General features: G+C 41.5%; 1 protein-coding gene across 5 annotated transcripts in view; it reads right to left on the reverse strand.

Annotated features, from left to right (window-relative positions):
• AFF2 (ALF transcription elongation factor 2) overlaps nucleotides 1-13616 on the reverse strand; it is a 392067-nt gene that overhangs the window by 162997 nt on the left and 215454 nt on the right. For all 5 annotated transcript variants that reach the window (XR_010590298.1, XR_006174660.2, XM_024106004.3 and 2 more), the window contains one exon: nucleotides 13122-13166. Coding sequence is in view for 3 of the 5 variants with exons in the window: in XM_024106004.3 (XP_023961772.2) it covers nucleotides 13122-13166 (45 nt within the window). In the remaining 2 variants the exon portion in view is untranslated. The remainder of the gene's footprint in view (nucleotides 1-13121; nucleotides 13167-13616) is intronic.

A 13616-nucleotide genomic window follows, 5' to 3' on the forward strand; every position in this document is an offset into this window, starting at 1 on the left:
CACAATTTGAGATATACGTCTGAAATAGATTGGAAGTCCATAAGAGAGCTTGGAACGTTAAATTAAGAACATAAGAACGGCCCTACTGGGTCAGACCAAAGGTCCATCCAACCCAGTATCCTGTCTTCCGACAGTGGCCAATGCCAGGTGCCCCAGAGGGAATGAACAGAACAGATAATCATCAAGTGATCCATCCCCTGTGGCTCATTCCCAGCTTCTGGCAAAATAATAACTCAGCACCCTGCTTTCTTCAGGGAAATGTTAGCAATCTTCCACAGAGATGGATAACCCGTAGTGTCCAGAGTAATTTTAAATGTTTGACTGAGCCTTGCCTTTGTGCTGTTATAATAGAACAGCAATAATACCTGACACAATACAGCACTTTCCAGCTGAAGGTCTCAATGCACATTGCAAACAATGAATTTAGCCTCATTCTACCCATATGCAGTATTATTTCCGCATTTTACAGATAGGAAAACTGAGGGCTAAGTGGCATCTCAAGGTCACACAGGGAAACAGAGGCAGGGATGGGCACAGGAAATTTTATTTATGCTTACCAAAAAATTCTTTGAGATGTCTACACATCCTTTATAAAATGCGTTCAACTCATTTGGGGGCAGAAGTAAATCTGTCCGTTTAGGAAGGGAGTGAAGGCCTCACCAGTTGAGATGAGCTCGATGGATAGGAAGTATAAAATCACCTCCTGAAAGGGTTCAAACAGATGTGCTGTGAGCGTGTTGATCTCAAGGCTGCATGGTGTGGACGTACTGATGGGGTGTATACATGAGTCACAGGGCATCCACAGTTGCATCCAAAACAATGGCTGTGGCCAGAAAGATTTCTTGACAGAAACCCCTCGGACATTGGAATGTCTTGCTTTTGAGACAGATGATGCCTGCTAGAGTGTCTGTCCAAGTTGTGATTGCCCCTGCAAATCACATGGAGGCTGCCAAGGCCATCAGGCTGGACGATGTCACTTCAATTTCTCCTGAGTCTCCATAGGAGGAAATGCCCCTTGGTTGGGATCTATGTATTCCTGGTCAGAGAAGAAGAGATGTGGAGTGACACAGGTCAGATTTGGCTTGGTGCACATTGGGAAGGTGGGTACAAAAATTCTTAAGATGATTGGTTGTAGCCAGATACTCCCATCCCTAACATCAACCTCCAGCGTGGTAGGAAGTGGGTTATACTGTTGTAGCTTCAAATCTTATAAAACCTTTGTAGTGGCTTTGCCCCATCTCGTTTCTCCTTATGTTCCTCCTTACTTTCCTTCTTGGGAGGTTTGTGTAGCAGAATATCTAGAGCTTCAATGGCCTGCCTGAGAGGGGTTTCAAAGCACTCTGATTGAAAGAATCTGTCTTGTGCCTCCTCTTCTTACCCTCTGGTTCTGATTCAGCCTCATCTCTGGTTCATGGTCTTTCCTTTTCCTTTCAGTTTACTGCATATGGAGTGGTTATGCTGCATGTAGCCTCTAAGGATAATGACATTGAAGATAGGCTCCTACAATTTGTCCCTGGCCCTGAGAATTCGGAAGTTTTTCCTAATGTCCAACCTAAACCATCCCTGATGCAATTTAAGCCTATTGCCTCTTGTCCAAGGAACATAAGAACGGCCATGCTGGGTCAGACCAAAGGTCCATCTAGCCCAGTATCCTCTTTTCCAACAGTGGCCAATGCCTGGTGCTTCAGAGGGAATGAAGAGAACAGGTAAACATCAAGTTATCCATCCCCTGTTGCCCATTCTCAACTTCCATCCTCAGAGTTTAAAGAGAACAATTTTTCTTCCTCCTCCTTGTAACAACCTTTTATGTACTTGAAAACTGTTATCATATCCTCCCTCAGTCTTCTCTTCTCAGACTAAACAATCCTAATTTTTTCAATCTTCCCTCATAGGTCATGTTTTCTAGACCTTTAATCATTTTTGTTGCTCTTCTCTGGACTTTCTCCAATTTGTCCACATCTTTCCTGAAATGTTGTGCCCAGAACTGGACACAATACTCCAGTTGAGGCCTAATCAGCGTGGAGTACAGCAGAAGAATTACTTCTTTAGTCTTGCTTACAACACTCCTGCTAACACATCCCACAATGATATTTGCTTTTTTTTGCAATACTATTATACTGTTCATTCATATTTAGCTTATGATCCACTATGACCCGTAGGTCCCTTTCTGCAGTACTCCTTCCTAGGAGTACTTTCTCGTTTTGTATATGTGCAACTGATTGTTCCTTCCTAAGAGGAGTATTTTGCATTTGTCCTTACAGAATTTCATCCTATTTACTTCACACCATTTCTCCAGTTTGTCCAGATCATTTTGAATTTTAATCCTATCATCAAAAGCACTTGCAACCCTTCCCAGCTTGGTATCATCCACAAACTTTATAAGTGTGCTCTATGTCATTATCGAAATCATTGATGAAGATATTGAACAGAACCAGACCCAGGACTGATCCCTGGGGGACCCCACTTGTTATGCCCTTCCAGCTTGACTGAACCACTGATAACTACTCTCTGGGAACGGTTTTCCAACCAGTTATGCACCTAACTTACAATAGCTCCATCTAAGTTGTATTTCCCTAGTTTGTTTATGAGAAGGTCACACGAGACTGTATCAAAAGCCTTACTAAAGTCAAGATATACCATATCTACCACTTCCTCACTATCCACAGGGCTTACCACCTCCTCACAGAAAGCAATTAGGTTGGTTTGACATGATTTGTTCTTGACAAACCCATGCTGACAGTTAGTTATCCCCTTATTATCTTCTAGGTGTCTGAAAACGGATTGCTTAATTATTTGCTCCATTATCTTTCAGGGTACTGAAGTTAAACTGACTGGTCTGTAATTCCCTGGGTTGTCCTTATTCCCTTTTTTATAGCTTGGCACTATATTTGCCCTTTTCCAGTCCTCTGGAATCTCACCCAACTTCCATGACTTTTCAAAGATAATTGTTAATGGCTCAGATGTCTCCTCAATCAGCTTGAGTATTCTAGGATGTATTTCATCAGGCCCTGGTGACTTGAAGACATCTAACTTGCCTTAGTAATTTTTAACTCGTTCTTTCCCTATTTTAGTCCCCTACTCCTTGCCAATCTGAGGTTTTTATTTCCCTTCCAAACCTGGGGCCTGTTTCTGAGTTTCTTGTACATTATACAGAGGGTCACAGTGGATGTCTCCAGAAACCAGTTGTAGTGGGGCCCGCCTTTCCCAGAACAGGAGATTCCAACACTCCATCCCCCTCTGTGTCTCATGGGATTGCAAGGGACAGCTGGGTTTAATTTATCCCTGGAAGCACCAATCTTCCTTCTTAGACATCTACAGGGATCTACTGAGGGATCTACTGCAGCAGGGACAACAGCAGCTGGAAAGATTTGAGGGAAGTCTTGGCAAAGAGGTAGGGAGGCTGGATGGAAGGAGAAGGAGATGAGCCCACACTGCCCTTGTGGTATTGCTCACTGTGGAGGTGAGGATCACACTCCTACTGTATGGTAGTAAGCGCTGGGATGCATTATACACAATGCTTCCTGGAGTTTCCACTGGGGCTGTGCAACATATGTCCATAAGGCATAATTGGGGATAAGCTTTCTAAAGAGGCATCCAATCACATGCTCCAAGCCTTTTCCCTTGATTACTGCTGGCCTGTTTAGCCCCAACTCCAGCCCTGAATACCAAGAGAGAGAAGGAGAAAAGAGCATGCGATCTCTCTGAGCTAACTACATGGGGGCCAAGTTATCCTTCAACAGACCAACCAACTCCTTTGACCTGGCTAATTTATAATGGGGTTTCCCACCAGCTGTACATCATAGATCTTAGCTTGTTGCTTTAAACCTGCAGTCCCTGCCCTGAAGGCTGACAGAGTGCAGCCCTCCCCTTCTACCGTATAAGATAAAGATCTGACAGAAAATGCTATTGGTTCTGTCATTTCATACCACAACTGTTTGTAAAACAAATACTCATTCACAAACCCTAATGGCTCCATTCGAATATGTTTGCAATGTCGTATTTCTGTGCCCAAGGCACAGAATTTGTTATGTAAACTACGCCTTATTAATCTACTTAAATGAAAGGTAACATTGCCAGCAGTTTAAACACTCATGCCCATATTTACTGTGTTTCACTATGACAGGATAAGATGAAATACAGAAATGATTCATTGGAGAACAGAGAAATATTTAATGGCGTGTGTTTCAAAACATGACTTTATTTATAGATTGATTTATCTTCATAGTACATAGAAGTGGAGCATGCTAGCCTCTAGTGGCTCTTATGCTTGATAGAAGCTTGTTCCATAGGTCACAAGTTGTTATCACTTTGTAATCTGGTACTTCAGGACGGTCAGGTAGAATACATTCAAAGCTTCCTAGGACAGTTTTCACAAGGGATTTATGTACTCCCTGAGGCTCTCAAGAGAGGATACTCAGTACAGCTTTGGTGAAGGGCCATAACACTGTAAATCATCACCATGGTGAATCCCAAAGGGATGTTGCCTCCTGGCAGATTGAGCGCCACTTGGATTGACCTCCTTCTGATTTTCCTCTCTTTCAATGAAGTCATTACTGAATTCAATGGAGCTACTCCTTATGTACACTGACGTAACTGAGGGGAGACTCGGGCCCCTTGGGCCTGCAAATCTGGAGTGGTAATCTTGTGAGAAAAGTATCAGAGGGGTAGCCGTGTTAGTCTGAATCTGTAAAAAGCAACAGAGGGTTCTGTGGCACCTTTAAGACTAACAGAAGTATTGGGAGCATAAGCTTTTCCATTACTTGCATCTGAAGCAGTGAGGTTCTTACCCACGAAAGCTTATGCTCCCAATACTTCTGTTAGTCTTAAAGGTGCCACAGGACCCTCTGTTGCTTGTGAGAAAAGTTCATGTTGCCAGTCAATGTAAGAAGCCCCATGAACTGCCTCTCTCAGAGTATTTTGTTTTTTTGCTTTCAGTTCTCTCTGGTCCTCAAAGTTCAGAGGCATTTGAAAATATTATATAAAGCTATCCAAACTTTTTCAAACACCACAAAGAGGTGCAGTTTGACTTCAGTTAGAGGTTTGACCAATGTTTGAGGTTGGCTCTATTTCACCTAAGTCAATTTTCCCTTCGTTAATGGTAATCTTACCCTCTTCATCCCCAACCTGGATTCCTTTTGTGCAGTTTTCCATTTTTCTTACAATCTTTGCCATGACACTGAGTGTATTTAATGGGAGCAAGGATGTACATCATGTGAGACATTAAAATCTATGTTAACTCACTCCTGAGGTGATTATAAAGAGAAAAAAAGCCTACAAAGTGGTTCTTTTTGTATAACAGAGCTGGTGAAGAGCATGGGAAATGGGACCAAATTAGTACATTTTCATTCATTTGACAGATGAGAATCACCTTATTCTCTTCAGATACATTAACACATTGCCAAATGCTAGTCAATGTTGTGTTCATTGTGATGGTGCCAATTTACTTTATAGTAATTTTAGCAGTAATATTAAATCTGGCAACGATAGTGGAATTAAATAATGTGACTGAAATTGGCAACGTTTCAATTTGGCACTACAAAATATGTGTTAAAATATTACATTCAAGGAGATAAGAAAACAGAGTTGAATATTGTGTTGGAAATAGGTACAGGGTAAGCTCCCTTTATCTGTTTGTAATCTTTCTATTGTTCCACTATAGATAGGCCAGAATAGATTTGTTGTGTAATTACCAGTCTTTGCATTTCAAAGTGCATTGCCAACTAATTTGCTTAATATTTTAAAAATACAAAATAAGATCTCTGTAGGCAAATTCCTTGGGGCCTGAAACGGATCTCACTTCCATTTGTCTGTACTGCTGAGGTCCTTAACCTTTCTGTGCCAAGCAGGTGCAAAATACCACCATTCTTATTTGGAAGCATTTTACACCAGCTATGCACTCCCAGGGTCAGATCCTGCCCCCGCCCCCACTAAGTCTGCTTGGCTCTGATCTGACAGAACACAGCAGACTTAAAGTTGGCCTAGGTGGTCACATCATGATATCCCTCACGTAGGGGAATCCTCTACTAGCACAAAATTAGTATAGCCAGCCTTCCATAGGGGCAAATGAGGAGCGTTGCCACTGTAAAGAGACATGGCTGGGATACTGCAATGCTCCAATGATCCTCAGCTGCCAGAATGACTCAGATGTAACTTAGAGCATCCCAAGGCTAGTTTACATTGCACTGGGTCACTGTCCTAGGGCTGGGCCACACCAACCCCCCACTTCGAACTAAGATACGCAACTTCAGCTACGTTATTCATGTAGCTGAAGTCGAACTATCTTAGTTCGAACTTACTGCGGGTCCACACGCGGCAGGCAGGCTCCCCCGTCGACTCCGCGTACTCCTCTCGCCGAGCAGGAGAACCGGCGTCGACGGCGAGCACTTCCGGGATCGATCCCAGAAGATCGATTGCTTACCCCCGGACCCGGAGGTAAGTATAGACGTACCCCTAGTATTGGGAGCATAAGATGGCATACAGCCAGCCATCTTTGCCCTCCCCTCGGACCTGGACCAACCCCAATTCAACTGAAGACAGGGCCCCCTGTGGCACTGGTTTAAATGGCTATATAAGGTGTAAAACACCAGAAAAACAGGCCCAAGTAATTCTATTGACTTCACTGGCATTACTCCTGCTGGTGTTAACAAGATCAGCTACAAAACTCTGGTCTGAACCAAGCACCCAGCAGTCCCATATTTCCAGAGTGCCGGCTACGTAATAGGCCCAGTGGGCTGAATTTCTGTGCTTAGATGCAGGCTTAGGGCTAAGTTCTGCTCTCATTTACACCAGAATAATGCAGGGGTAAATCAGCTTAGTACAGCAACGGGAGGAAGTGGAGCGACTCCTAATTTACACTGTTGTAAAGGAGAGAACCATTCAGCGGTCATGGCCCTTCATCTACTGAGAAAACATTATTTTAAAGTTGGCAAGTTGTTGTTTTGGGGATTCTTGAGAAACTAATTGTTTTATTTTATTTTAATTATTTTTACCCATAAAAGTCTTTGGGTTCATAAACGAGGTCTAAAGGGGAAGGGGGGGAGGGGGAGAAAGTACTCGTAACACGCTGTAGTCTTCAAAGCAGGTGACTGCCTGTTCAAGGAGTGCTTCCTGAGCCTTCGCTCCAGCCGAGGTACAAGGGCATGGCTACATGTTTACACAGGAGTTCGTTTTTCAATCTCTTTTTTCATTTCAATAGAAATAATAAATCACGTTATCCAGCAGAAAGAAGGAACTCGACACAAAACAGGGCTATTTTTACGGCACACCTAAGACATAGGGATTCGTTTATTTACTCAGCTATTTAAAAGTGGCTACTCTTACTCGTTCTCTGGACAGCTAAATGCTAGGTTGCTAAGTTACTGTTATTTGACATCATCTCCTCCCCAACGTGTTCCCACATTTGACAGGTTCACATGATTTACTAGGCCAGTCAGCTCATTATTCACTTGTCCAATGACGTCTGTAGAATTGTTTTAAATTCACATCATGTCCCTCTCAGCAAACCCCCAGATTTCACATGAAAATATTTAAACTGCTTGTCAGCTACTAAGTGCATTTGTAACCACGCTGGACAGCATACCTGTATTTTTCAAATTACAATTATTATAATTAGGTTTAGCATCGTTCTTCAGTGTTGGTTTGTATTTTAGAAGAGAAAACAATTACTGAGGGGCAAATAATGGGCTATATCTGTTACAGGCTAATTTTGCTCTGTGAACAGCTCACCTCCGCTATGGATAATACATATTAAATCCATTAGTGCTTTCAAATGGCATGAGAAAGGTAATACTACACATAATTTACGCAGTCAAGGGCATTTTCACCTGCTGATCAATTTACATATTCTCCAATGTCATTAGATATGAGCTAGTCATCAGAAGAATAGAAGACAGTATAAATTATAGACTTTTCTCATTTAACTCCAGTCATTTTTATACTAATTACAATTTAAATTATATTTAGGATTTGTTTTGCTTTTAGACTAGAAAGCTTTTAATTAATATCACAGCTGTCTGTATAATCTCAGAAATCTATCTAGTTACTTGACACTACACTACCATGAAATAGACACCTTCTAGAATTCTTCTGCCCTGCTATATAGTGGCAGCTTTTTAGATTTAAATGTTTACCTCACTGTAAAAAGAGCAATTTAGCAACACAGAAATGATTGTTTTTTATATATAGGGCCAGATCTTGATTCTAGTGGGGCTAGGCCAGTTTGCACCAGCTGAAGATCTGGCCCCTAAATCTCAATATGGGTAATTACATTCAGCCTTCCTAAAATTCCTCCTGGAATTTCAAAGGGATGAAGTATCCTTTTCCTGTTCTAAAGCTCTATGTAGTGTTTTGTACAATGACCTATTTCATTCCAGAGGTGGCTGCATTTCAGAGTGATTCTTGCAGTGAGAGCAGACTTACTTGGCTTGAATTCCTGCATAGTCAGCAAGATTTTCTAGGGCAGAGCTAATACATCCTAAAGGAGATTCCTGCAGTGTTCTGCAGAAATCCCATTGCAGTGAAACACCACTGTTAGCTTGCATTCACTGGGACAAATTTTGCTCCCTGCCCGGCCCCCACAATGAAATGCACAGGAGCTGAAAATGAATCTGCGGGCAGTATTTGGTTCCCTACACACATATATCACTAGACTGTGGCTAGCCCCAGGCAGGTGTGCATGGGATGACTACAGTCTCAATCACTGTGTTCCAGTCATGCAAGTACTAGAGGTATCTAACGGCATCAGATCCACCAAAGATAACAGAAAGTGGCATTAAAGTCAAAACTGTTACTTCTGATTTACACGTGTATAAATGAAAGCAGATGCTGGCCTCTGGTCACAGTACTCAGTATTGATTCCAAAACCATATTGGCCACAACTTTGAAAGTCAAAGTGAGGTAAATGAATGCTCAGCAGGCTTGACTCTCCTCTCCTTTGCAATGATGTAAATCAGGAGTAAATCTATTCATTTCATAGAATCATAGAATATCAGGGTTGGAAGGGACTTCAGGAGATCATCTAGTCCAACCCCCTGCACAAAGCAGGACCAATTTCCAACTAAATCATCCCAGCCAGGGCTTTGTCAAGCCTGACCTTAAAAACCTCTAAGGAAGGAGAGTCCACCACCTCCCTAGGTAATCCATTCCAGTGCTTCACCACCCTCCTAGTGAAAAAGTTTTTCCTAATATCCAACCTAAATCTCCCCCACTGCAACTTGAGACCATTGCTCCTTGGTCTGTCATCTGGTACCACTGAGAACAGTCTACATCCATCCTCTTTGGAACCCCCTTTCAGGTAGTTGAAAGCAGCTATCAAATCCCCCCTCATTCTTCTCTTCTGCAGACTAAACAATCCCAGTTCCCTCAGCCTCTCCTCATAAGTCATGTGCTCCAGCCCCCTAATCATTTTTGTTGCCCTCCGCTGGACTCTTTCCAATTTTCCCACATCCTTCTTGTAGTGTGGGGCCCAAAACTGACACAGTATTCCAGATGTGGCCTCACCAATGCTGAATAAAGGGGAATGATCACATCCCTCAATCTGCTGGCAATGCCCCTACTTATACAGCCCAAAATGCCGTTAGCCTTCTTGGCAACAAGGGCACACTGTTGACTCATATCCAGCTTCTCGTCCACTGTAACCCCTAGTTTAGACCCTAAACTCTTTGGATAGCGACTGCCCTTTTGTTACATGTCTGTAAAGTGCCTATTTTCTAATGAATTCTCTTTTTATATGACTAACAATTTACAGGCTAATTTAAATCCATATTATTAGTCACATATGAATAAGAAAAATATTTTCTTGGGTTTTGTTTTTTCATTTTATTTGCTCTTCCACAGATATCACATTGTCTTTAAATAGGAAGAGATATTTTGGAACAGAAGGAGGCCTATCTATCTCCATCTATCCATCTCCATCTATCTGTCTAGCGCTGGTAACCTGTAATCAATGCAAATGCACCATATTACTTTTACAGATTGGCTTTAGTTTGAAGGCAACGTTTTTTTTTAAACAAAACTTCTCAGCCATGCAGGTTAGAAAAGCAAAATCAACAGGAGACTGGTCTATCATTAACCTTTAGTTATGGTATCATGAGCAGTTCTTCAGGCACTTACACAAGATGACATAAGTGGCTAAGTGTTTCAGGAAATCTGAAACACTGAAATTTTGTCTCAGAAGACTCAGGGGTCTGAATGGACACAGGACCTTTTCACCTCACTTGGCTGCTAAGTTCTGACCGTAAACTTAGTTTAACTCCATTTTTATTTGTTAGCATCTATTAGGAATCCCAAACCTCTAGGTCTGCAAAAGCACTAATCGAGATCAGCCTAAAAAAAAAAGAATTCTAAAATCAGAGAGCTCACAGCTTACATCTCTGCTACATACAAAGCCTTGTGACAAACAAAATGCAAGAGTTATTGAATCTTTCTTAGGGATGAAACTCAGTTAAATTGCTTAGTTTCCTTACTTTTCTTAAATACCTGGGGTGAAATGCACTCAAGGGAGCTTGACACAACAGGCTGGAGCCAGGCGTATTACCAGCTGGCTCTGAGAAAGTTCCCCTCCCAACTTTGCAAATACACCTCAGCAATATGCTAGTCCTGGTTCTCTCTTGAGCAGAGATTGCCAATAGTTACGAAGTGTTTGATAAGCAGCCTTAGTAGTAAAATGTTTGGCTATGATGGAGTTACTCTGAATTCACACCGATGTATCTGAGCAGAATATGGCCAGGTTTAGTCAGCCCTATTAGCATAACACCAGATTCTGGCACTTTGTTCACACTGAGTTTAGTTCCATTGATTTTAATAGGCCTATTCGTGGAATAAGGTGCTACTGAACACGAGCAAGAGCGGCTCCTAGGGAGTATGTATCTGGTCCAAAGCCCATTAAAGTAAATGGAGATACTCACATTGACTTCAACAAGCTTTAGTGCTGGGCCTGAGAAATGTAACCTCAGTCCATGCCAATGCAGATCACTACCAGTAGGTCACTATGCAGCCACTGAAGATAGTGAGAGATTTGCCATCAACTTTGATGGGAACAGGATCAGATTCCCATAAGATATTCTTGCGCTTTGTGCGTATATGTGCGGCTCATGCATTTAAAACAGGCACCCGAATGACTGACCCTTGGAAAATTTACATTCTACTTCTTTCTGACATTATTTTTCTGAAAATAACTGCTTTCCCATCCAGCAGTTAATTCCTTCCAATATTAACAAGCATAATTGAAATATATAAATAACACATGCAGAAATATGTTTAAAAACACAAAAAATATTTTAAATAATTTTTCAACCTTATTTTTTCCCTCCCTCTCTATTCTTTACATAACAACCCTTGGGAAGCTTGAAACCAATGTTTTTTTCCCTTCCTTGGATGTATTACTCCATGGGATACACAATTTCACATTTATTATCGTCAGATTCCACACTACTGCTAGCTTCCCACATTGATTTAGAATTATAGAATCATAGGATTAGAAGGGACCGCAAATTATAGAGGAACATTGGAAACACATGGAGAACTACATTGACATCATCAAAAGATAATACATACATAAAAAGGGCAAACTCCTCTGGACTGAGTATTCTTATTGGTCTCAATGGGATGGTGAAGAACATGGGAAATTGAGCTGGGCAGAAAATGTTTTTCCTACCGGCAAATATTTTCAAGACTTCAGAATTTTTTCTCCATCTTGAACCGGGGTGAGAAGTCAAAATTAAAAAAAATATTTGTGAATCAAAAAAACCTGAATAAACTTTTTTCCTCTATGTTAGTTTGAGTGAGGAAATTCATGTAACTGACTCTGTTTCGTGAACAGTTTTGGCAAATGTGTACTTTTTGATAAAAAAAATGATTAGTTGAAAAATTCCCAACTAGCTCCAGTGAGAAATGCCAGTATTATTTTACTAATATTATATGGCCATCTGTTTGTTTGATTGTTATTGTGGTGTTTGCTATATGTTTATTAGGAATTAACTCAGGTATGGGTTAGTTTGTAGGGAGTAAGGAAAGCAGGCAAACATTGCTGATAGCCCTCCATTCACAGAGGTTTAAAAGGACAGTACAGGTGTCGATCCCTTTGCAATGTTATCCTGAGAGCAGCATTGTAGCCAGTGACCCCAGGATGGACGGTCCTGACGCATGAAATGGAAACAAAGGACTTTGGAGTGGATTAAAACCCATGCCCTGAAGCACAAAGAGGGAGAGATACAGGGACCACTCTGGTGCAGGCTGACCTTCCCTCCACCCCACAAAATTCCCCAAGATCAGGGTTTCTGGGATAAGCTAGGCATACATAAATTTTATTCATGAGTGTAGACTGTTCGTTATGTTAAAAACCCTATTTCTTCTTACGTTTTATTCCTGCTCTTAAGATTAAACAATACTTTGTTTGCAAGAGGCTATTTTGAGACCTGAGTTTACCACTGCTCACAGCTCCTGAAGGGCAGATTTGCAGGGCTTGAATCCAGTTGGGACCACTGGGCAATCGTGTTTGGTACACAGGATGGTTGCAGCCTTGCACCTGACCTGTGAGTGGGAAAATCATGGGATTTTGCCAGAGGATGGGAACGCAAGAGGCTGATCACCTGAAGGGGCTGCACTCATTGAGACTGAGAGTGGTCAATAGTGCAGCTAGCCCTGAACCGTGACTGGAATTACCTGGGATTGGTCTACACTTAAAAGTGTGGAAAAAAACATACCGCTTCCAAACATGCCAACAAAATCCCCAGTGTAAATGCAGCTATGCCGACAGAAGAGTGCTTTAATCAGCAGAGCCAACATCGTTTGGGGAGGGGGTGTTCCTACATCGGCAGAAAAATTCCTTCCACTGGTGTACACAGCATCTATACTAAGGGTCAATGCCACCATAGTTAGGCTGACATAGGCTCGGTAGTGTAGACATAGCTTTGGAAGAGGAGAAATGAGGGTATGTAGAACTGGCCCCAACATAGGTAATATTTTGGGCCTAGCAAACCTTGACAGCATCTCTTTAATTTTGTACTCACTAGTATAGTGTTATTTAAATATAATATTGTGAACTCTGTATAGCTTACTGAACAAAGATGAGACACCAGAACTATAATTAGAAGATGATATAGGAGCAAAAGGATTAAACTCACCCGTAATATTTCTTCCACACAGCTGGAGTCATTGGGAAGGCTAACCTAGGTTTAAAAAAAAAAAAAGTCAGTCAGTCACAGAATGCAAAGTTTATTGGTTAAAAGCAACCAGGGAAGTAAATAGATCTATTAAACCACAGCTAACAAGGAAATGCCCCATTATTTGAAATACACTTCATCCAGTGATCATTACCAACAGAATTTTCCAATTGAAATCAACCTAAATCAGTAGAAAGATGCATCTCTACAGTCTCTTAAAGATATTTTTGTAAGTGTTTTGCTACAAACAGTTGTTTAGAAAGAATCTAGTACCCTGATTTCCCCACAGTTAAAAATGGGCACTAAAATTTCTGGAAACTTTTATAAATGATGAAGTTATCAACCGCTACTCCAACATTCAGATTTCAGTGAGAATGCAGGGTACATTTTAACTTACAACATGCCACAATTTAGGGCAAAGGTGATAACGGTTAAGAGTAAACTGTTATCATCAAG

The sequence above is a fragment of the Chrysemys picta genome, chromosome 9, assembly GCF_011386835.1.
Source record: "Chrysemys picta bellii isolate R12L10 chromosome 9, ASM1138683v2, whole genome shotgun sequence".
In the NCBI taxonomy this organism is placed as follows: Eukaryota; Metazoa; Chordata; order Testudines; family Emydidae; genus Chrysemys; species Chrysemys picta.